General features: G+C 36.7%; 1 protein-coding gene across 1 annotated transcript in view; it reads right to left on the bottom strand.

Moving 5' to 3' along the window:
• The window catches only part of WDR44 (WD repeat domain 44), an 86,968-nt gene that overhangs the window by 17,546 nt on the left and 44,540 nt on the right, over positions 1–24,882 (bottom strand). Inside the window, exons 5-12 of the mRNA XM_020881539.2 lie at positions 24,321–24,451; positions 21,823–21,918; positions 20,410–20,546; positions 18,670–18,753; positions 13,538–13,644; positions 12,392–12,543; positions 10,085–10,223; positions 8,733–8,797 (exon numbers count right to left, since the gene is read on the bottom strand). Coding sequence (XP_020737198.1) covers positions 8,733–8,797; positions 10,085–10,223; positions 12,392–12,543; positions 13,538–13,644; positions 18,670–18,753; positions 20,410–20,546; positions 21,823–21,918; positions 24,321–24,451 — 911 coding nt within the window. The remainder of the gene's footprint in view (positions 1–8,732; positions 8,798–10,084; positions 10,224–12,391; positions 12,544–13,537; positions 13,645–18,669; positions 18,754–20,409; positions 20,547–21,822; positions 21,919–24,320; positions 24,452–24,882) is intronic.

Raw genomic sequence — 24,882 nt, 5'->3', positions numbered from 1 at the left:
AGTATTGAAACATATATATTATCAAGTGTGAAACAGATCGCCAGTCCAGGCTGGATACATGAGACAAGTGCTCAGGGCTGGTACACTGGGATGACCCAGAGGGATGGGATGGGGAGGGAGGTGGGAGGGGGGTTCAGGATGGGGAACACATGTAAATCCATGGCTGATTCATGTCAATGTATGGCAAAACCACTATAATATTGTAAAGTAACTAGTCTCCAAATAATAAAAATAAATGAAAAAAAAAAAGAATTACCAAATGAAATCTTATATATTTTATCTGTATCTCTCTGAATAGATATATATATATGTAGAGAGGCATTTTTATCTCTATGTAAATATAATGTATATATTAAACCTTATTATGACTATTTCAAATATACACAGTAGATAAAATAATATACAGTAAAATAAACTCCATGCATCCATCACCTTCTTTAATGATTATCAACATTTTATTCATCTTGTTTTATCAATTTTCCCACTTTTATGTATTTGCTTATATTTGCTGGAGCAGTAAAAGCAAGATCTAAACATTAGTCATTTTATCAGTAAATATTCTATATGGATATCTAACTAATAATCTCTCTTTTAAATATAACTACCATTACATTATCATACTTAAAAATACCATTTGTATCATCTAATATCTAATTTATATCTAAATATCCTGATTATATAAAAATGTCATTTTAAAGTTAGATTGCTTTGAAAATTTGTTAACCTTTTGATATTTATTAACAGTTACTATATACCAGGTATGGTATATAACTTGAATATATACCAAAATAATATTTCTTATCTAATTATAATCTATTCTCAGTATTTAAGTCAGAATAAGCCTTTTAAAATATGTCAGACTATGTCATTCTCTGTTCAAAAATTCTCTATCGGCTTCTTTCTCGGAGTAAAAGCCAAAGTCCTTGCAGTGGCCTACATATTATGGCTGCCCCATCTACACCTCCATGACTTCATTTTCTATTATTCTTCTCTTGCTCACTGGCTCCAACTACCCAGGCCTCAATGTTATTTACTGAACATACCAGAACTCCTGCCTTATCACTATTTCACATGCTACTGTTCCCTCTACCTGTAATGTTCTTCTCCTCCACATAGCCAGATAGATGATCCCTCTCTCACCTCCTTCAAGTTTTCCTCAAATGACAACTTCTCAATGAAGCTTTGCTTGTCCACTGTATTTACCTCCCATCACCCCATTTTTTTTTTCCCATGAAAATTTTCACCTTCTAATATATTACAGAATTTACTTGCTTTGTTTCTCTGTCTTTGACCACTAGAGTAAGTTTCATAAAAATAGATTTTTTGGTTTCTTTTATTCACTACTATATCCCCAGCCTTCATGGATCACAGCCTTGTCATGGCAAAGGGGCTTGCATAACTCAATGAAGCTCTGAGCCATGCTGTGCAGGGTCACCCAAGACAGATGGGTCACAGTGGAGAGTTCTGACAAAATGTGGTCCACTGGAGGAGGGAATGGCAAACCACTCCAGTGTTCTTGCTGTGAGAACCCCATTAACATAAACAGTATGAAAAGACAGATATGACACCGAAAGATGAGCGCCCCCCACCCCGGTCCCCTCAGGTCAGAAGGTGTCCAATATGCTACTGGGGAAGAGTGGAGGGCAATTACTAATAGCTCCAGAAAGAATGAAGTGGCTGGGCCAAAGTGGAAATGATGTTCAGTTGTGGATGTGCCTGGTGGTGAAAGTAAAATTCTATGCTGTAAAGAACAATAGTGTGTAAGAACCTAGAATGTTAGGTTCATGAATCAAGGTAAATTGGATGTGATCAAGCAGGAGACAGCAAGAGTGAACATCAATATCTTAGGAATCAGTGAACTAAAATGGATGGGAATGGGCAAATTTAATTCAGATGGCCATTATATCTACTACTGTAGGCAAGAATCCCTTAGAAGAAATGGAGTAGCCCTCATAGTCAACAAAGGAGTTTGAAATGCAGTATTTGGGTGCAATCTCAAAAATGACAGAATGATCTCAGTTCGTTTCTAAGGCAAACCATTCAACATCACAGTAATCCAAGTCTATGCCCCAACCACTGATGTTGAAGAAGCTGAAGTTGACCAGTTCTATGAAGACCTACAAGACCTTCTAGAACTAACATAAAAAAAAAAAAAATGTCCTTTTCATCATAGGGGATTGGAATGCAAAAGTAGGAAGTCAAGAGATACCTGGAGTAACAGGCAAGTTTGGCCTTGGAGTTGACAAAATGAAGCAGGGCAAAGGCTAACAGAGTTTTGTCAAGAGAACACACTGGTCATAGCAAACATCTCTTCCAACAACACAAGAGACAACTCTACACATGGACATCACCAAATGGTCAACACGATTGAAATCAGTCTGATTACACTCTTTGCAGCCAAAGATGGAGAAGCTCTATACAGTTAGCAAAAACAAGATTTGGAGCTGACCGTGGCTCAGATCATGAGCTCCTTATTGCAAAATTCAGGCTTAAATTGAAGAAAGTAGGGAAACCACTAGGCCATTCAGATATGATCTAAATCAAATCCCTTATGATTATACAGTGGAAGTGATGAATAGATTCAAGGGACTAGATCTGGTAGACAGAGTGCCTGAAGAACTATGGAACAGAGGTTCATAACACTGTACAGGAGGCAGTGACCAAAACCATCCCAAAGAAAAAGAAATGCAAGAAGGTAAAGTGGTTGTCTGAGGAGGCTTTACAGATAGCTGGGAGGTTAAAGGCAAGGGAGAAAAGGAAAAACATACCCAACTGAATGAAGCATTCCAGAGAATAGCAAAGAGAGATAACAGGCCTTTTTCAATGAAAGTGCAACGAAGTAGAGGAAAACAACAGAATGGGAAAGACTAGAGACCTCTTCAAGAAAACTGGAGATACCAAGGGAACATTTCATGCAAGGATGGGCACAATAAAAGATAAACGGTAAGGACCTAACAGAGGCAAAAGAGATTAAGAAGAGGTGGCAAGAATACACAGAACTATACAAAAAAGGTCTTAATGACCTGGATAACCATGATGGTGTGGTCACTCATCTAGAGCCAGACATCCTGGAGTGTGAAGTCAAGTGGGCCTTAGGAAGCATTACTATGAACAAAGCTAGTGGAGCTGATGGAATTCCAGCTGAGTTATTTAAAATCCTAAAAGATGATGCTGTTAAAAGTGTTGCATTCAAAATGCGAGCAAATTTGGAAAACTCGGCAATGGCCACAGGACTGGAAAAGGTCAATTTTCATTTCAATCCCAAAGAAGTGCAGTGCCAAACTACTGTACAATTGTGCTCATTTCACATGCTAGTAAGGTTATGCTCAAAATCCTTCAAGCTAGGCTTCAGCAGTATGTGAACCAAGAACTTCCAGATGTACAAGCTGGGTTTAGAAAAGGCAGAAGAACCAGAGATCAAATTGCCAACATTCACTGGATCATAGAGAAAGCAAGGGAATTCCAGAAAAACATCTGCTTCATTGACTATGTGAAAGCCTTTGACTGTGTGGATCACAACAAATTGTGGAAAATTCTTCAAGAGATGGGAATACCAGACCACCTTACCTGCCTCCTGAGAAACCTGTATGCAGGTCAAGAAGCAACAGTTAGAACTGGACATGGAACAACTGATTGGTTCCAAATTGGGAAAGGAGTATGACAAGGCTGTATATTGTCACCCTGCTTATTTAACTTATATGCAGAGTACATCATGTGAAATGCCAGGCTGGATGAATCACAAGCTTAGAATCAAGATTGCCAGGAGAAATATCAATAACCTCAGATATGCAGATGATACCACCCTTATGGCAGAAAGTGAAGAGGAACTAAAGAGCCTCTTGATGAAGGTGAAAGAGGAGAATGAAAAAGCTGGCTTAAAACTCAACATTCAAAAAACTAAGATCATGACATCTGGTCCCATCACTTCATGGCAAACAGAAGAGGAAAAAGTGGAAGCAGTGACAGATTTTATTTTCTTGGGTTCCAAAATCACTGCGGACAGTGACTGCAACCATGAAATTAAAAGATGCTTGCTCCTTGGAAGGAAAGCTATGACAAACCTAGACAGCATATTAAAAAGCAGAGACATCACTTTGCCAACAAAGGTCTGTATAGTCAAAGCTGTGGTTTTTCCAGTAGTCATGTACAGATGTGAGAGTTGGACTAAAGAAGGCTGAGCACCAAAGAATTAATGCTTTTGAATTGTGGTGTTAAGACTCTTGAGAGTCCCTTGGACAGCAAGGAGATCAAATCAGTCAATCCTAAAGAAATCAACCCTGAATATTCATTGGAAGGACTGATGCTGAAGCTGAAGCTCCAATACTTTGGCCACTTGATGCAAAGAGCTGACTCATTGGAAAAGAACTTGATGCTGGGAAAGACAGAAGACAAAAGAGGGCAGTAGGGGATGAGATGGTTAGATAGCACCAACTCAATGGACATGAATTTGAGCAAACTCTGGGAGATAGTGAAGGACAGGGGAGCCTGGTGTGCTGCAGTCCATGGGTTGCAAAGAGTCAGACACGACTTAGCAACTGAACAACAAAGACGCTCATTAAGTATTTGCTGACTAAATGAAGACACAGTACCAGACCTTCAGATGCCAACTAGTGGAGCATAATGGTTAAGAGCATTAGATCTAAAGACAGATCAGAAAAGTGAAAGTGTTAGTCTGAAGGACTAACATGTTGTTAGTCATGTCCAGCTCTTTTTGACCCCATGGAGTGTAGCTCTCCAAGTTCCTCTATCCATGTGATTCTCCAGGCAAGAATACTTGAGTGGGTAGCCATTCCCTACTCCAGGGGATCTTCCGACCCAGGGATTGAACCCAGATCTTCTCATTGCAGGCAGATTCTTTACAATCTGAGCCACCAGGGAAGCCCAAAAGACTGATTAGAGCTGGGTTCTAATTCTGGTACTGTATCTACCTAGTGTGTAAAACTGGTATATTACTCAATATCTCTAAGCCTTCTTTTCTTCATCTGTAAAACAGGGTTCTTAACAGTACTTCACAACAGTACCAGGATTGTTGTGAGGTGAAGACATAAAATGTACTTAGTGAAATACATGGCACAGAGTAAAGGCTCATAAAATGTTAGCTGGTGTTAGACAAATTGATATAGTATACAGTAAATGCTTTTAACAGAACTATGGGCAAAGTACCATGGGAACAGTGAGGGAGCACTGATTAAATTAGGTGAAGCAAGGAATGTTTCAGTGAGGAGAAAAGTCTTAAATGAATTTCCCAGGCAAAAGGAGAAAAGCATATGCAAATATATGGAATCAACAAAGGGTCTGACATTTTTGTTGGGGCATGAACAACCAAGTGGCTCAGAACATAAGGTTTGGGAGAGGGAAGGGTTGGAAATAACAGTGAGAGCTGAGGTCAGGCTGATCTCTGAAAGACTGAGTCATCTAAGGGATTTAGACTTAATTCTATAGGAAAAAAAGAGAGCCAAAAGGAGTGCTTAAACAGTAGAGTAACATGATCAGATTTGTTTTACAGGAATCTAATTCTGCTGGCAGTGCGGATCAAAGATTGGAATCTGGGAGAACAGCTATAATGGTCCAGGTAAGAGATAAAGGCCTGGATTGTAGCAGTGGAAACGAAAGGAATGGTCAGATTCCAAAGACATTTCTGAGACTAAGTGGACAGGATATGGTAAACGAGTAGACACTGAAAGAGATAAGAGAATGAAAAGTGATCACAGCTTCTAACTCAGGAGATGACATATTTATTAAACAATGACCTGATGTCAAATGACCATCAAAGGAATGATTTTCTCAGGAAAATGGTAATTCTGTTTTGGGCATATATTATCATTGTTGATATCTGTCTTCTTCCATGCATTGCTCGCTGGCATGAATTATCCATGGCAACTTTATATTTTCAGTGCCTAACACATTTTTGACACTTAATAACTGTTTGTTGACTGAACCAAATATAAACTAGTGTGCATTTTTAATAAAATACTGCATGTGCACAATTTCACAAAAATTTCGTCTCACTTTCTCACATTTAAGTCCTTTCATCCAAGTTTTAGACTCTAATGATTTTGAAGGAGATCAAATGTCACCCCAAAACATGCCCCTTTGCCTAAGGATTATTTTGAGCTGAAGGGAACTGAGAAGAAAGAGAGACAAGAAAAAACATCTGCCCTCCTCCTTTCTATCTGAAAGCAGAGCATAAAATGCCCTTTGTGAAGGTGTCTCCCCCTCACCTCACCCTTACCAGGAAGGAGAGAATCAATCTTATCTGCCTAAACAGAATCTTAGTAAATAACCGTTACCTTCCATTAGTTTCCTCAACAGATTTACCTTCTCACAATTTACTGCCCCTAAAAGACTAAACTCCTTTTTCTTTATCTTGTCACTTTTCCACTAACTTCTTGCTCTTTGTTAAAATGATACATAAGCTCCTGTGTATAACAAGCTTTTTGGGGTCTTCACTCTTTCCCTAGGAAGGCCTCTATATGCATACATAATAAACTGTTTCTCCTCTTAATCTGTCTTTTGTCAGATTATTTCATAGATCCCAGCCACAGAATGTAAGATGGTATAGGAAACTTTTTCCTCCCCTACAATCTATTCTCAAAAATTCTAAGCAGAAATTAAATGCTATAACACCCATATTGGTATTCCACTAATCAAACGCACCAAACACAAATAGATTTATCCATTTATCCATTGGATAGAATTTTTAAGTAATTTGACCTGTGAGTAAGAAAGAAAAAGTAACAGAATGTTTCTAACTGAGTTATAAAGGTAACTTATGGATGTTGATGTCATTAAAGATGGCTCAAAAGAGCAGAAGCAGGGTTGTGGGTAGATAATAATAAAAAACATTTTCATGAATGATCATTAATATCTAACCAGCTGCTCAAGCCAGACACATGGGAATCATCCTATGCTACTCATTTTTTGCCCCAGGTAGTGAGTTATCAATTCTTTCTTTTATATTTATCAAATTCAGCTCCTCTTTAAGGTGTCCAGACTCATTGCTATCATAATCTACCATAATTGAAGTACTCATTTCTTTATGAAGTTGAGAGCCTCTTAAACAGTCTCCCTGTCTCTAGCCTGGAACCTCCATCCAATCTGTCTTTTACACTGCTACCAGAATGCTCTTTCCAAAACAAAAATCTAAACATTTTAACTCTGCTTCTGATCTAAACCCCTCAAAGCCCATCCTTCCCCAGTACCTTGAGGATAAAGTTCATGTCTTGGTTTAACAAAAAGACACTTAACATCCCAATCCTGTCTACCTTTCCCACAACTCCCACACATGCAGCCTTTGGTCCAGCCAGGCAGTATCTTTAAAATGCCATGCTGTTTCAGCCTCCATGCTTTTGCACTTGCTATCTGCTCTGATACTCCCCTTCCTTCCTTGTCTTACATAATTGACTCCTCGTTCAAAAGCCTCCAGGGAGCTTTTCCTGACACCCTGATTCATAAGGCTAACTTGTATATTTGTGTAGTATCTTCGATAGAGTATTACCATCAAATACTGTAACTGCAGGCATATCTATTTCACTAGTCAGCAAGGTCCCTGAGGCCAGAAAATAAGTCTCCTTTGACTTTGCAGAATCTAGCAGTATGTGGAACATGTAACAGACACTCAAAAAACATCTGTTGAGGGAGTATAGTTAATTGATGTGCTTAAAGAACATGTAGGTGGAGAGAGCCTTTATATATTGTTATGTGAAAAGGGTAGCATGCACAATAAGATTTCACTGTTGTTTAAAAAACATAAAGCTCTTGAAAGAAAACAAGAATTTTGGAGCCAAAGCCAGTTGAGGATTGGAGGTAGTGAGTGAATATCTTAATTGAGAATGGACAAAGGACAAAACTCAAGAGAAACAGCAATACTTAAGGGGGTGGAAGAGGAAGAGACAGCAGGGGTACAGGCAGGGAACAAGGAAGAACAGAACCATGGAAAGCTGAGGGGAGTACGTTCAGAGTGAGGAAAACTAGTGTCAAATACTACAGAGCAAATGGAATCCCAGCAAAATACTACTGAGCAGGTGAACATTTTAGGTTCTCTTTGTTGATATCACCTTTGCCTCACTCAATACATCAGCACCACAGGGGACAGCTTAGAATAATATTTTGCATTCTGCTTTTTAGGTTTAAAACTGGTTATATTTAACTTTCCAGCTCTGAGACCAAATGAAAATCATTAAGATATTTTAAACTACCTGACACTGGGATAAAACATTTACTAAACCAAGAAGATGGAAAAATTAAGATATTTCAGTATCTTTTTTTCTTTTCTTAGTTACTTCTTATTCAGGTATCCATTACTTTTATTATTTTAAAAATATCTAGGGACTTCCCTGGTGGGCCAGTGGCTAAGACTCTGTGCTTCCACTGCAGGGGGCACAGGTTCAATCCCTGGTCAGGGAACTAAGATCTCACATGCTGTGTGGTATGGTCAAAAAATAGGAAAAAAATTTTAAATAAAATATCTCATGTGGATTTGAGGGGAGGGAATTTTTTTGGTTTAGATTTACATTAGTATGGTAGCTTGAGTAGTATTAGTTACTGTCTGACAACCTTTAACCATCACAATTTTTCATTTACTAATTCTAACAGAAGGAATTCTCATTTCTAATGCATCTCAATTTTAGGTGTTTTCATGAATCTGTAATATCTGATAAACAATAAGGTACTTTATGGTAAAAGAAAAATTATAGCATGTAACAATAGTAACCGTAAAATAATGAACATACCCCTGTATCTGTATCAGATTTTGATGAATTTAGACTTTCCTGAGAAGGTGATGGGGACACACGTCCTAAAATGACATAATAATTGTAAAAAGGCACGTATGTATATACAACTGTATACACACACACAGAGAAAACATCAATCACAAATAATACAGCAACACCTAATTAAAAGTCACAGAATGTATCATTCTAGAAAAATATATTTTTCTAAACAAGCGAAGCATTACCTCTTAGGCACCAAAGTATTTGTTTTTATTATTTTTATATAGCTCTTTATAAATTGGCTTAACCACATCTCCAATTTAATAAAATATTGTTATATCCTCATTATTCATTGTGAAGACATTCTTGTCAATCAGAACAATTAGCAACACGAACAATAAAGGGGCAAAAAGTGTCTGGGCTGGGTTAAATCTCAATGGCCACTGAAAATAGTCTTTCTGCTCTAGGCAGGACAATAAAAGAAATGTATAATAGACATAGCTTTACTTTCTGTCAACTCATTATCATCTCAAATTATGTTATTAGAACATATTGCAAACAACCTCATGGGGCTACTAAAGTATATGGGCCCCGCTGGCCAGTTTAGTGGCTCTCCCTAGATTTCCATGTTCCTCAAACTACTACTTCAACTATATTCTATACTCCTGCCCATGGTCACCTCTATTCTTCTTTTTCCCATATCTTAACTTCATGTATTCATCCTTGGATGATTGGATAGCAAGAGGTTTGTGGTGAAAATGTACTGCAGTTAAATAATAATGACAATAATTACAAGAAAAGAATCCTATAAACTTAAAGCTCCTAAAACATCAATTCTAAACACTTTGCTGCTAACATAATACAGAAATATTTTACATAGTTGTATTCGTGTGTACACACATCATATTCTGGGGTTTCTCTTTTCCATTTAACCTAGTTTCATAGACTCTTTGATGTACTGACAAATAACATTTACTTTCCATGGCTTTTGTTTCCTTAATCATTCTTTACTTATTAGATGTATGTATTATTCTTATTCTTTTTCTAGATTAATCACACATTTCATTTTAACCTAGGATAGAACTGAAAGTTACCAGGGGAAACCAAACAACCTTGTCCTCAATAGTTCATGAATTTAACTCTGCAGTATACCTGATAAGAAATAAAGTCAAAAACTTTGTGGTAGTTTTTTTCACTGGGTTTAGATGCTTTTTGCTGATGACTTCTGTCTTACTTTTAGGTTTGTGGCTTTTATGGAAAGTAGTGGTTGCTGCAAATGATTGCCAGATAAGAGGGCATTATTATACCTAAAATGTAAAAATGCCAGATGTCTCCAGATTTTTTAAACCCCACCAATAAAGGAAAAATACCTTCTGTATTGTATTTCATTCTCATATTGTTGAAATAGTCAAAAGCATTTTTTAAAGCCCATATTCTCACTACATTGTCTTGTCCAGCAGAGGCAAGTAATCTGCCACAGTGAGAAAATTTCATGGTCCACACAGCTCCCTGTGAAAACAAAGGAAGGTTCAAAGTTGAAAAACTGAGACATTATTTTTCAGCCAAAAAAAAATACTTATAAGTTGTATGCCAAATTGTACATACAGTAAAGTCCCTGCATATGAACAAATTCCATTCCAAAAGTGCCTTCATAAACCTAATTTGTTCTTAAGTCCAACAAAGTTAGCCTAGGTACCCAACTAACACAATCGGCTATATAGTACTGTAACAGACTTATGATACTTTCCAAACAAATAATACACAACACAAAAAATAAAGAAAACATTTTTAATCTTACAGTACAGTACCTTGAAAAGTACAGTAGTACCAGCTACATCACCACTGCTTTTATGCTTGCTTCCAGACATCCTGGGCTTGAAATAAAGATACTGTACTACTGTACTCTATACAGTACTGTACAGTAAAGTACACAAAAGCACAACCACTTGTAGAGGATGCATACATGTGACCATGTATGCCAGACACGTGAACTAACTTACGTGATTGGACATGTGAACGCTGGTTCGCATCTTTGAAAGTTCGCAGGTTGAAGGTTTATATGTAGGGGACTTATTGTATACTAAAATAATGCTCACATTACTAGCACCACTTAAAGCTAACAGTCCAGTGGTGCTATAATACCACAAAAGGGGCTTTTAGAAGACAGGGGAAAGACAGCTGAGCTGCAGTTTGCTATAATGTAAACTAACAACTTCAAGACCCATATATGGTCCACATATTAATGAAAATGGGAGATTTGAGGTAGCCAGAAACCTTCACTGCAAAAGTACAAATCCTAGTTTGTGGTCTTAGTCTCCTAGCTGAACATGACAGCAAGTGGGATAGGAGGGGGCACAGCCTTGAGAACAGCAATAACTCCTGACGAGGGCTGAGGGAAGAATAAGGTGCACCTTAGCAGTAACTCTCACAGCACTGGGCATTTGGAAATGTTGCAATGGTGTGGTCTCATTCTGTTTTTCTCCCCAGAAAAAAAAGTTTTGTAACATATTGCTAAAATTCCCAGACAGACAGTACTAAAAAGAATGGGGAGGTATGTGGGGGAAAGCATTAAAGAATGTGAATCCTTAAATTAGAAATGCCAAATCCCAAATAATCTTATAACCACTATTAAATTGATAACATACATCTATGCAGATCAAAAAGATCATCCAAGTTAGAGGTAACAATTTATTTATTGGAATATTCATTTCCACAAAATTCCCACAAAAATGTTAAGAAATTTGTCATTTGGAGCTTATTGCCATGAGATTTTAACTTAAAACTGGAAATACTGAAAGAGACTCAATACAGTACAAGGAAATTCATCAGATTCCTTAAGGAACTTACTATAAACAACTCAAGCTTTTTAAAAACTTTTATTTTACTGAAGTGTAGCTGATTTACAATGTTAATTTCTGCCATATAGCACAGTGATTCAGTTATAAATATAATACATATTTTTTCATATTCTTTTCCATTATAGTTTATCACAGGATATTGAATATAGTTCCCTATGCTCTACAACTCAAACGTTTTATGTGTAGATTATAAGCACCAAAGTAAATTCAAATCTGGTTGCCACCTGATATGTATAAGCCAACTTTTAGATTTAAAAATGTAAATAGATAAGGAGATCCCCTGGTCAAAGACTCACAGCATCACTTACCCAGTTCTGAGTTTATTACACTCTTCCTTGTGTTTCTAGCATTTTCAGGGGTAACTGTGATGTACTTTGTGAACTTGACATCTACTTTGGTACATTTTAAGACAACCTATACCTCTACCCTCTCTTTGCTCTTTCACTTCACAAAATATACCGAGCTTCTGAAACACTTGTATAAATTATTTAAAATATAACAGGGAACATTTTAAACATTGTTCAAAGTGACAGATCACCCTTAATTGCTTTTAAGTTTGGTACCTTTCTTTGGTAAAAGGAAGTTTACATAGCTTTCTTAATGATACAGGCCTAGAGTTTACTTATAAGTCACTTCTTGAACAACAATTCAGAGACGGACTCTGCATTACTTATTCATTAAATCATATTAATATCAATTCACTCTTCATGGCTCAGGCTAGCAAAACTATATACATAAGAAGACATCAGCTTTATAGAAGCCAAATTATTTCTCTCAATGAAAACAGAATCAATCCTAAAAAATGAAAAGGTTGCTTACCATATGTTCACCACTAAGATCTTGTACCACTTTGATCTGATCAAAATCGTAAGGTCCTTTGAAGCCATGTGCTGCTTTGAATTTAACTGGTCTTGTGTACGGCATTCCTTCATCATCACTTGATGAAGGATCATCTTGATCAGTATGAAAAACTGAATAGAAAAGCAATAGAAAGCATCACTAGCTAATGTAGATATTGCTACAGTCATATTATCATATCTACTGCTTACCAAGAATATTCATTAATTGGAAAAAGCAAAATCTGTCTACTACTAAATAGCATATTGATTCAGCAGCATGGAGTCTGGTAGTACCAGACTGCCTGGGTCCAAATTCCACTCTGTCATTTATTATCTATGTGACTATGGGCAAGGTATTCGACCTTTCTGTGCCTCAGTTTTCCATCTATAAAATGGGATAATAATGGTATCCCCACTGTACTCAGTCATGGGGGTTTCCCTGGTGGCTCAGTGGTAAAGAACCCACCTGCAATGCAGGAGACATGGGTTCAATCCCTGGGTCAGGAAGATCCCCTGGAGAAGGAAATGGCAACCCACTCCAGTATTCTTGCCTGGGAAAACCCATGGACAGAGGAGCCTGGTGGGCTACAGTCCACAGGGTCACAAAGAGTCAGATATGACTTAGTGACTAAACAACAACAATAATGGTACTTACTTCATAGACTTTTTAAGAGGAGTAAATGAGCTAATACAGGTGAAAGTGCTGAGAACAGTGTTTGGCACAGAATAAATGCTATATAAGTGCTTATTAAATAAAACAAATGAATACAGTTATAACAAGGGCACAGGAAGTTAAGGTACAGAAATTCAGGAAATTTACCTAATTTTGAGAATATTTATAAACACTAGTCTTACAAAACTAATTTACGACTGATTATTGAACAATCAACTCTTCCAAGTTGCCACAGTCGCAAAATATGTACAAATTCATGTTTAAGATAAGTAAATTTTTCTTTCCATTCATAAAGTTGATAGTGAGAGTAACATGATTTATTGAAATGCTAAGATAAAAGCTATAAAGATTTATTACTTTCAATAAAACAGAATGTTTCTTATAAACCTCAGGCTAAACTTAAATGACTACAAATCAATTAAATATTCAGTTGAAGGGTTCTATTTCCCTTACCTTCGTCTCTAACACTTTTAACTTTATTTACAGCACGTTCACCATATTCCTCAGCAAGGTGCTTCGCTCTCTTTACTGATTTTCCTAGGAACTTCTTTAGTTGAGTCCTTACCAAAAATGTAAAAAAAAAAAAAAAACCAACCCATATTACTTCTTATTAACTCAACTAACTGTAAAAGTTCAACAATTCACAGATAATCTCATGAGCTGTGACTGGTAAAGTGTATCATTTTGAAATAATTCCTTTTTTATATAAATAGTAGGTGTTTAACTCCCCAAATCCCTTGTTCTATGGAACAAATATACTCAAATCAATATGGCTACAAAGGAAATATAGGCAGTTCTCCCCAATGACAGTATCATATCCTCTACAGCATTATGTCACTAGAGGAAAACATAGGTATAACACTCTTTGGCATAAACTGCAGCACTATCTTTTTGGATCTAACTCCTGGAGCAGTGAAAATAAAAACAAAAAAAAGGGATCTAATTAAACTTAAAAGCTTTTGCACAGCAAAGGAAATCATAAACAAAACAAAAGACAACCCACAGAATGGGAGAAAATATTTGCAAATGAAGTGACCAACAAGGGATTAATCTCCAAAATAAAAAAAACAGCTCCTGCCAGCTGAACATCAAAAAAAAAACAAAAACCATACAATCCAATTAAAAATGAGCAGAAGATCTAAATAGACATTTCTCCAAAGAAGACATATAGATGGCCAAAAAAGCACATGAAAGATGCTCAACATCACTAATTATTAGAGAAATGCAAATCAAAACTACAATGAGGTATCACCTCACACCAGTCAGAATGGCCATCATCAAAAAGTCTACAAACAATAAATGCTGGAGAGGGTAGGGCAAAAACGGAAACCTCCCACATGTTGGTGGGAATATAAATTGGTAAAACCACTATGGAGAACAGTATGGAGATTCCTTAAAAAAAAAAAAAAAAAGAACTACCATGTGGTCCAGCAATCCCACTCCTCTGGGCATATATCTGGAGAAAAGCACACTTTGAAAAGATACATGTATCCCCAATGTACATTACTCACAATAGCCAAGACACGGAAGCAATCTAAATGTCCATCAACAGAGGAATGAATAAAGAAGATGTGGTACATATATACAATGGAATATTACTCAGCCATAAAAAGAATGAAATAATGCCATTTGTAGCAACATGGATGGACCTAGAGATTATCATACTAAGTGAAGTAAGTCAGACAAAGACAAATATCATATGATATCACTTACATGTGGAATCTAAAAAAATGATACAAATGAACTTATTTACAAAACAGAAACAGACTCACAGACATAGAAAACAAACTTACAGTTACCAAAGGGGAAAGGTGGAGGGGGGAGGGATAAATTAGGAGTTTGGGATTAACATATACATACTACTATATATAAAATAGATAATCAACAAGGATCTACTGTATAGCACAGGAACTCTACTCAATATTCTGTAATAACCTATATGGGAAAAGAATCTGAAAAAGAATGGATATATGTGTAACTGAATCACTTTGCTGTACACCAGTCAAGCTAATATGATATTGTAAGTCAACTATACTCCAATATAAAATAAAAATTAACTAAAGTTATTATAAAATATTGGCTATTTCCTCCATGCTGTACAATATATTCTTGTAGCTTATTTTATACATAGCAGTGTGTATCTCTTAATCCCCTACCCCTATCTTGCCTCTTCCTTTTTCCTGCTCCCCACTGGTAACCACTAGTTTATACCTGTGATACAGAGATTAAATAAATATGAGATTAAAAACAGATAAACCATTTTTATTTATTTTTTTTTAAACAGATAAACCACTTTTAAAATCACAATAAGGTCCCTGTTATTTATAACTGAAGTTATATTTTTCTGGTTAACTATAGGTTTACTACTACTATAAGCAAGAAAGCAGATATTTTAGCCAGTTTGTATGAGACCATCTCTAAAATACATACATTTGTGCCTTCTTCAATGGTACTTAATGCTCAATAAGTTTCTTTAATAAATAGGGTCAGTTACCATCTTTACTATTCTTTAATACACCTGATGCTGGGAGGGATTGGGGGCAGGAGGAGAAGGGGACGACAGATGGCTGGATGGCATCACCGACTCAATGGACATGAGTTTGAGCAAACTCCGGGAGTTGGTGATGGACAGGAAGGCCTGGCGTGCTGCGATTCATAGGAGTCACAAAGAGTCAGACATGACTGAGCAACTGAATTGAACTGAACTGAACTGAATACACCAAGGCTTCTCAAATGATTGCAAGTGGGCCATAATAATGGTTCCCCTCTCAGCCTTCAAGGCAACAGGGGAGGGCCCAGAGAAGCCAGAACCCTGGGTCAGTCTCTTCTGGCCATCAGCTGCCTCATCAGCTTACCCCAGGATTCAGTGCAAATAATACCATGTTCTGAACATGATGATGTGAGAAAAAGTTGAAAGCACTGCCATGTGGAATGGCTGAGCAATATGAGTCCTTTTTATCATTTTCCTGATTCTTCTCTTGCAATCAGAGTATTCTCTGACATTCTTATGTGCTAACTTCTATCTGTCACGGTTTGATGCTTCTATTTTGCTCTGAGATCAAATATCAGATGACCAGACTTTTTAAAATTATGTAAGAAGTAAGTATAAAGGTTTTCAATAAACCTGAGGAGCTTTTCTTTTTAAAAAATAATGAGCTTTACTGCATGGAGCACTCTTTCCTAAATGTCTATACGCCTCCTGAACAATTCTAATTATACGGTCCTTAATAGTTGCCACTGCTAGACAGCCAGGGTCCAGATGGCTGAGGTGTTATCATATACCTCCACTGTGGGCATACCTTTTCTAAAAAAATCTCAATGTTTTCTTTGCTATACTTTCCACATGAGGAAAAGATCAGACTTGAGTGGAGAACTCACTTTGGCCTTAGACTAAATTATTGCCAATTAAAGGACTTCCAGATGTACAAGCTAGATTAAGAAAAGGCAAAGGAACCAGAGATCAAATTGCCAAGATCCACTGGATCATAGAAAAAGCAAAAGAATTCCAGAAAAACATCTATTTCTGCTTCATTGACTACACTAAAGCCTTTGACTGTGTGGATCACAACAAATTGTGGAAAATTCTTAAAGAGATGGAAATACTAAACTACCTTACCTGTTTCCTGAGAAACCTACATGCAGGTCAAATGCAACAGTTAGAACTGGACATGGAACAAAGGACAGTTCAAAACTGGGAAACGAGTATGGCAAGGCTGTATATTATCACCCTGCTTATTTAACTTGCATGCAGAGTACATCATGAAAAATGCCTGCCAATCTGGATGAATCACAAGCTGGAATCAAAATTGCGAGGAGAAATATCGATAGTCTCAGATATGCAGATGACACCACCCTCATGGCAGAAAGTGAGGAAGAACTAAAGAGCCTCTTTGATGAAGGTGAAAGAGGAGAGTGAAAAAGTTGGCTTTAAACTCAACATTCAAAAAACGAAGATCACAGCATCCAGTCCCATCACTTCATGGCAAACAGATGGGGAAACAATGGAAACAGTGACAGACTTTATTTTCTTGGGCTCCAAAAATCACTGCAGACAGTGACTGCAGCCATGAAATTAAAAGACGCTTGCTCCTTGGAAGAAAAGCTGTGACAAACCTAGACAGCATATTAAAAAGCAGAGACATCATTTTGCTGACAAAGGTCCATATAGTCAAAGCTATGGTTTTTCCAGTAGTCACATATGGATGTGAGAGTTGGACCATAAAGAAGGCTGAGTGCCAAAGAACTGATGCTTTCCAACTGTGGTGCTGGAGAAGACTCTTGAGAGTCCCTTGGACAGCAAGGAGATCAAACCAGTCAATCCTAAAGGAAATCAGTCCTGAATATTCACTGGAAGGACTGATGCTGAAGCTGAAGCCACCAACTCATTTGAAAAGACCCTGATGCTGGGAAAGATTGAGGGCAGAAGAAGGGGTGACAGAGGATGAGATGGTTGGATGGCATCATTGACTCAATGGACATGAATCTGAGCAAACTCTGGGAGATAGTGAAGGACAGGGAAGCCTGGCATGCTGCAGTCCATGGGGTCGCAAAGAGTCAGACACAACTGAGTGACTGAACAACAAGGGACTTGTGTATAATCAAGGAAATCCTACATGTCTACCACTGTGCTAGATTTTTATACAGGGAAAAAGAATGGTATGATCAAAATCCTTTTGGAACATATTGTTGTTGTTCAGTCATTCAGTCACGTCTGACTCTTTGTGATCCCACGGACTGCAGCATGCCAGGCTTCCCTGTCTTTCACCATCTCCTGGAGCCTGCTCAAACTCATGTCCACTGAGTCGGTGATGCCATCCAAACATCTCATCCTCTGTCGTCCCCTTCTCCTGCCTTCAATCTTTCCCAGCATCAGGGTCTTTTCAGATGAGTCAGTTCTTCGCATCAGGTGGCCAAAGTACTGGAGCAGCTTCAGCATTAGTCCTTTCAATGAATATTCAGGATTGATTTCCTTTACAACTGACTGGTTTGTTCTCCTTACAGTCCAAAGAACTCTCAAGAATCTTCTTCAACACCACAGTTCAAAAGCATCAGTTCTTATGGTCTAGTTGTTTAACATGTATTTATTTTTTAAATCAGAAAACAACTTAAGATAATATAAATAGCAAATGTATGGTATATAGACTATGGCTGTCATTGAAATTGAGAACAGGAAAATCTTTACTATGAACTGGAGTGGTCAGGAAGAGTCTCATGTAGTTGAGTTTAGAAAGACAAGTAGGATCTGAAGCAATGATGTGAAATGGAAAAAGCAACTTCAAGAACAATCATGTTCTTCTACCAACACTTCTGGTACCTATCTACCATTAGAAAAATAATACAAGCATGAAGCAAAACGTATTGATCATTTACTGTATGTCAGATGCTATAAAAATGACCAAGACAGCCTCAAGGAACTCATAATCCATTGCCTGAGGGCAGGAAGTGGTGGTGGTAGATGGACAAACAAACTGGCCAGAGCATAGATTTAAAACAGTATGACAGTTCTCATATATAAAATACACACACACACACACACACACACATAGTAACAGAAGCCTGAAATGAAGAAATTGGATGTAACTCACGTTTTCTGTTTTAACCGTCCACCATCAGTATCTGTTTGTTGAGACTGTAACTTCTCTTCATCGTCTGACTGTGCTGCATCATTACTACAAGAAGAAGTCATTTTAAAAGAAGCCATTTCTCAAAACTTCTCAAAACTCTCTATGTATACTTACTATACAATTAACTAATCAGTGTTAAGAAAAAAAATGTTTACATGCTTTATGTTAAGTTTAATTTAAATGACCCTGAGAATTAAAAGACTTGAAAGATGGTACAATGCATAAAACATAAACAAATGCAATTCAGGAATTTATGAAAAAACTAACACAAAAAAGGCATTGTGCTGGGTAAAACATGCTGCACAGAAATGACAAATTAACTTGTAAATATCTTCCTCCTTACTTATCAGGCACATCATGTGAAAGCTTTGGTTTCACAGAAATTACTTCTTGGGTCTACATATTTCTCACAGTTAAGTCAATCATTTCACTCTAAAGACACTGTCTGACCCTAAAAAGACAATACAATTATTTATAAAATTTCTGATCCTTAAAGCAAGGCTTCAGAAGACCAGGTATTTATCCCACATAGCTTTTTAGCCTCTTATGTTTTAATATTCTCTCTAGAATAATAAAAATCATCTTAAAAGAAGACAAACCAAATACTATGATATTTAAGATATATCATGGAATCCGGTCCCATTACTTCATGGCAAATAGATGGGGAAACAGTGGAAACAGTGACTGACTTTATTTTTGGGGCTCCAAAATCACTGCATATGGTGACTGTAGCCATGAAATTAAAAGATGCTTACTCCTTGGAAGGAAAGTTATGACCAACCTAGACAGCATATTAAAAAGCAGAGACATTACTTTGCCAACAAAGGTCCATCTAGTCAAGGCTATGGTTTTTCCAGTGGTCACATATGGATGTGAGAGTTGGACTATAAAGAAAGCTGAGCACCGAAGAATTGATGCTTTTGAACTGTGGTGTTGGAGAAGACTCTTGAGAGTCCCTTGGACTGCAAGGAGATCCAACCAGTCCATCCTAAAGGAGATCAGTCCTGGGTGTTCATTGGAAAGACTGATGTTGAAGCTGAAACTCCAATACTTTGGCCACCTCATGCAAAGAGCTGACTCATTGGAAAAGACCCTGATGCTGGGAAAGATTGAAGGCAGAAGGAGAAGGGGACGACAGAGGATGAGATGGCTGGATGGCATCACTGACTCAATGGACATGAATTTGGGTAAACTCCGGGAGTTGGTGATGGACAGGGAGGCCTGGCATGCTGCAGTCCATGGGGTTGCAAAGAGTCAGACACAACTGAGCCACTGAACTGAACTGAACTGAACTAAGATATATATTTCCCCCCAAGTAACTGCACAGTTATAAGAAAGAACAAAGTTAAACGAAGAAAATGTGACACACATAGGAATATTATTCAGCCATTAAAAGGAAATCTAGCCATTTGTGACAATATGGGTAGACCTTGGGAACATAAAACTAAATGAAATAAATCAGACAGAAAAAGACAAATACTTTATGATATCACTTACATGTGGAATCTAAAAAAAAGAACTCATTTTTAAAAAGAGAGGACAAAGTTTAAGAATACATACATTAACTGACTATTTTAATTCTAACTTTAAAAAAAGAACACTGAATGAAACCAAATTAGGGACTCTCACAGTTCATAAACAGAACTCTTCACCACTTTGAATGAAATACTACAAATGATGAATAATAACATTAGGCCATACCTTACATATTCCTTAGTCCTTCTCATGATGTGTAGAGTGAGAGGATTAATACCCGTTGGCAGTTTCTCTTCTGCAAGACTCAAAGGTATTTCTTCTCCAGTATCTAGGTTCTTAATCATTACACTGGCTAAAATTTCCTGAAGTAAAAAATAACACCAAGAGTACCTATAATTTAATTATCTTTTTGAGTCCACAAAATCCTAAAAAATTTAAGCTAAGAACTCTCTAGATACATTCAGTACTGTGTGCAATAATTTTGTAAACATTTTTAGTGAGATACAATTCCCACACCACATAATGTACACATTTAATATATAATTCAACAGTTTTTAGTACACTCAGAAATGTACAATTACCACCATTATCTAAGTTTGGAACATTTCTGCCTCCCCCAAGAGAAACTCTATATCCATTAGCTGTCATGCCTTATTCCCTTTTCCTCCCAGTTCCTGGCAACCACTAATCTACTTTTTTCCTCTATGTAATTGCCTATTCTGGGCATTTCATTTAAATTATATTATATAGTATGTAGTCTTTTGTGATTGGCTTCTTCCAGTTAGCATCAAGCTTTCAAGGTTCATTCATGTTATGGCATGTAACAGAATCTCATTCCTTTTAATTGCCAAAAAATAGTCCACATGGATGATACACTACATTTTATTTATCAGACATTTGCATTGTTTCCACACTTTAGCTAGTTATGAACACCTATGTACATTTTTTGTGTGGACATATGTTTTCATTTCACTTTGCTGTATACATAGGAGTGGCATTGCTGGGTCATGGTAAGTCAATGTTTACTATTTTGAGGAACTACAAAACTGTTTTCCAAAGTACAATAATTTTTAAAAAATGTATTGTTTAAAAGAAACAGAAACTAAGATTTTGCTTCAAAGCTTCATTCTGAATAAATTAGCCATCAGATATATACTAAATTTTAAGTTAAGAATCAAGCATTGAGCTTGTATATACTGTACATCATCTAACATGTATAGAGACACATGTATATCATATCAAGTTCCTTTTAAGCCTACTTCCTATAAAACATAGGCCTTGGCTTTCAATACATTTATTCTACCATATAATTGTGTGAAAGGGCAAGTTTAAGTCAGAGTTAAAATTCCAGCACATTAAAAAAACAAAAACTAAGACAATCTTCAATTTTTATTTTTTCTTTTACAATATGATTTTTTACCTAATAGCAATAAACTTATTTTTTTGATCATAGTAAAATATATATAATACAAAATTTATCATTATAACCACTTTTAATTGTATAGTTCAGTGGCATCAACTACATTTACATTGCCATGCAACCACCATCACCATTCATCTCTGGAATTTTTTAATCTTCTCACTATGACCTTTATATTTTATATTTTCAAGAACAAACAAAAAAAAATTTAATTATACCTCATCAGTAAGCTCTCTCCCAGAGTTGGATCTAGGTCTCTGAGGGCCCATCACTTCACCTGCTATTGTCTGCCCATCAGGTGCTTTTCCATTTTCCTGAAATTATAATTTTATAAACAGAAAGTAGACTGAGTCAGTTTTTATAAATATTCAATTATTCATTACCACACACAGTTCTAAAGAATTCCATAATACAGATAATGGAGCCTACTGAAAATTTAAACAGAACATTCCATTTCAGTCTTTTATTATTCCCATCATGCTAAAAAACATTAGGTACCCAAAGTGTCGCTGCTCATGAAATAATGTCTGAGTAGTCTTGAAAGCAAATAAATGTTCTATTTGAACTTAGTCCAAAATCAGTTCTCTGCTAGTAAAATGTGCCATTAATCAGGACTATACACATGGATGTCTTGAGGGCAGGGGTTGGCAAACTTTTTCCTGTACAGCCAGATAGTAAAGATTTTAAGCTTTTTGCTTCACATATAGTGTCTGTTGAATATTCTTTTTTAAAAAAAACAATGCTTTAAAAATACAAAGACCATTTTTAGCTTGAGGACCCTATAAAATCAGGCCACTATTGACCTCTGCTCTAAGGCTATGAAAACACCATTGTGTCTTTTTGTGTGTATGCATTATTTTGAATTTTATTCCAAGTCCAGTGGCCACAGAATCCTTGATTTTCTAAAAAAAAAAAAATTAAACATTTTTATTTTATATTGAAGTATAGTTGATTAACAATGTTGTGTTAGTTTCAGGTGTATAGCAAAGTGATTCAGTTATACATATACACATAGCTCTTCTTTTTCTTTTTTTTTCATTTATTAGTTGGAGGCTAATTACTTTACAATACTGTAGTGGTTTTTGCCATACATTGACATGAATCAGCCATGGATTTACATGTGTTCCCCATCCTGAACCCCACCTCCCACCTCCCTTCCCATCCCATCCCTCTGGGTCACCCCAGTGCACCAGCCCTGAGCACTTGTCTCATGCATCCAACCTGGACTGGCGATCTGTTTCACACTTGATAATATACATGTTTCAATGCTATTCTCTCAGATCATCCCACCCTTGCCTTCTCCCACAGAGTCCAAAAGTCTGTTCTATACATCTGTGTCTCTTTTTCTGTCCTGCATATAGGGTTATCATTACCATCTTTTTAAATTCCATATATATGCATTAGTATACTGTATTGGTGTTTATCTTTCTGGCTTACTTCACTCTGTATAATGGGCTCCAGTTTCATCCATCTCATTAGAACTGATTCAAATGTATTCTTTTTAATGGCTGAGTAATATTCCATTGTGTATATGTACCATAGCTTTCTTATCCATTTGTCTGCTGATGGGCATTTACGTTGCTTCCATGTCCTGGCTATTATAAACAGTGTAGCTCTTCTTTTTCAAATTCTTTTCCCATTTAGGTTATTACAGAATATTGAGCAGAGTTCCCTGTGCTATACAGTAGGTCCTTGTTGATTATCTATTTTAAATATAGCAGTGTGTATATGTCAATTCCAAGCTCTCAATCTACCTCACCTGCTCACCCCCCCCCCCCCCCCCCCGGTAATCATAAGTTCAATTCTCTGAGTCTGTTTCTGTTCTGTAAATAAGTTCATTTGTATAATTTTTTAAGATTCTGCATATAAGCAATATCATATGATATTTGTCTTTCTCTATTTGATACTTCACTTAGTATAATATCTCCCAGTCTGCCAACCTGCCCCATCAGAGCTACCACGTAAGTAACCCTTGAATTCCAGAATTTTGCAGAGGCAGAAATTCATGTTATCAAGTTCTTTCTATATTGCCTCATATATGGATGTATAGTCTACTGTATGAAGGCTTTTTTTTTTCATGATTAGGAAAAGGAAATTGTAAAATATAAAAGTTCCCAATTTGACCACTATGTGTGCGTGTGTGTTAAGTCGCTTCAGTTGTGTACGACTCTCTGTAATCCTACACTCCTCTGTTCATGGGATTCTCCAGACAAGAATACTGGAGTGGGTTGCCATACCCTCCTCCAGGAGATCTTTCCCACCTAGGGATTGTAGGCTCATCCCTTATGTCTCCTGCATTGGCAGGCAGGTTCTTCACCACTAGAGCCACCTGGGAAGTCCTTTGACCATTATAGGTCAGATAAATGAAGATGGTAGTTGGTATTTTTAATAAATACTATATATAGCAGCATCTGTCACTTTTTGAACACACATACCAGGTACCTGGCATATTTTAGCTCATTTCAATCTTGCAATAAACCTTCAAGGAAGGTTTTCCCCTCATTTTATCAATGAGCCATTTCAGACTCAGATGTTAAAAAGGTTGCTAGAATCAGTCAGCTACTTAGTAGCAGAGCTGGACAAGGGATGTGGTAGCCAGGTTTTGGAGACAAGGAAATATTTGGCCTGGAGAAGAAAGAAGGTTCAACAATCAACAAACCAGTTAGTTGCAGAAAGTTGAGACAGCCTGTATCAAATATAACACATATTCACCAACCTGGGCAGTAACTATTTTATCTCCACTGGTAGCACTTGCCAAATCAAGAGAAGGCTGAGAATCTTTGACTGTACTCTCTGAAGCCATGTTCGTAGTTAGGAGAGTATCAGATGTAATACTCTCTTTGGGAACTGCAATAATAATAATATAATAATAACAACAACAACCAATACTTATATGACCTTATTCATAGCTTAAAAGTACTTAAACCTTTATCTGATTCTTAGAACAATCCTATGAGAAAAGTGGTTTCATTACTCTCTTTTTATATTAGGGGAAACCAGGGTTCAAATAAGTTATTTAAATTCCTCAAGGCTAAACACCTTATACATGAAGAGATCTGGGGCTTGAATTCAAATCCTAAGTCTCCAAATCCTCTGTTCTTTTCACTGTGCCACTCTGGCTCTCCAACGGTAACAGATTTGAAAGCCTGCTGAAATGTTTAATTACAATAATGCAACAATACCAATGTAAACATTTTGGCTTTCTGTTAGTAAAATACATTTTATAACTTGGTCATCAATGTGGTTAAATACAGCATAAATTGAAAAAAAAAATCAGA

This window comes from Odocoileus virginianus, unplaced genomic scaffold (genome assembly GCF_023699985.2).
Source record: "Odocoileus virginianus isolate 20LAN1187 ecotype Illinois unplaced genomic scaffold, Ovbor_1.2 Unplaced_Scaffold_1, whole genome shotgun sequence".
In the NCBI taxonomy this organism is placed as follows: domain Eukaryota; kingdom Metazoa; phylum Chordata; class Mammalia; order Artiodactyla; family Cervidae; genus Odocoileus; species Odocoileus virginianus.
Note: the sequence above shows the minus strand (reverse complement) of the source record. Positions and strands in the feature narration are given on the sequence as shown.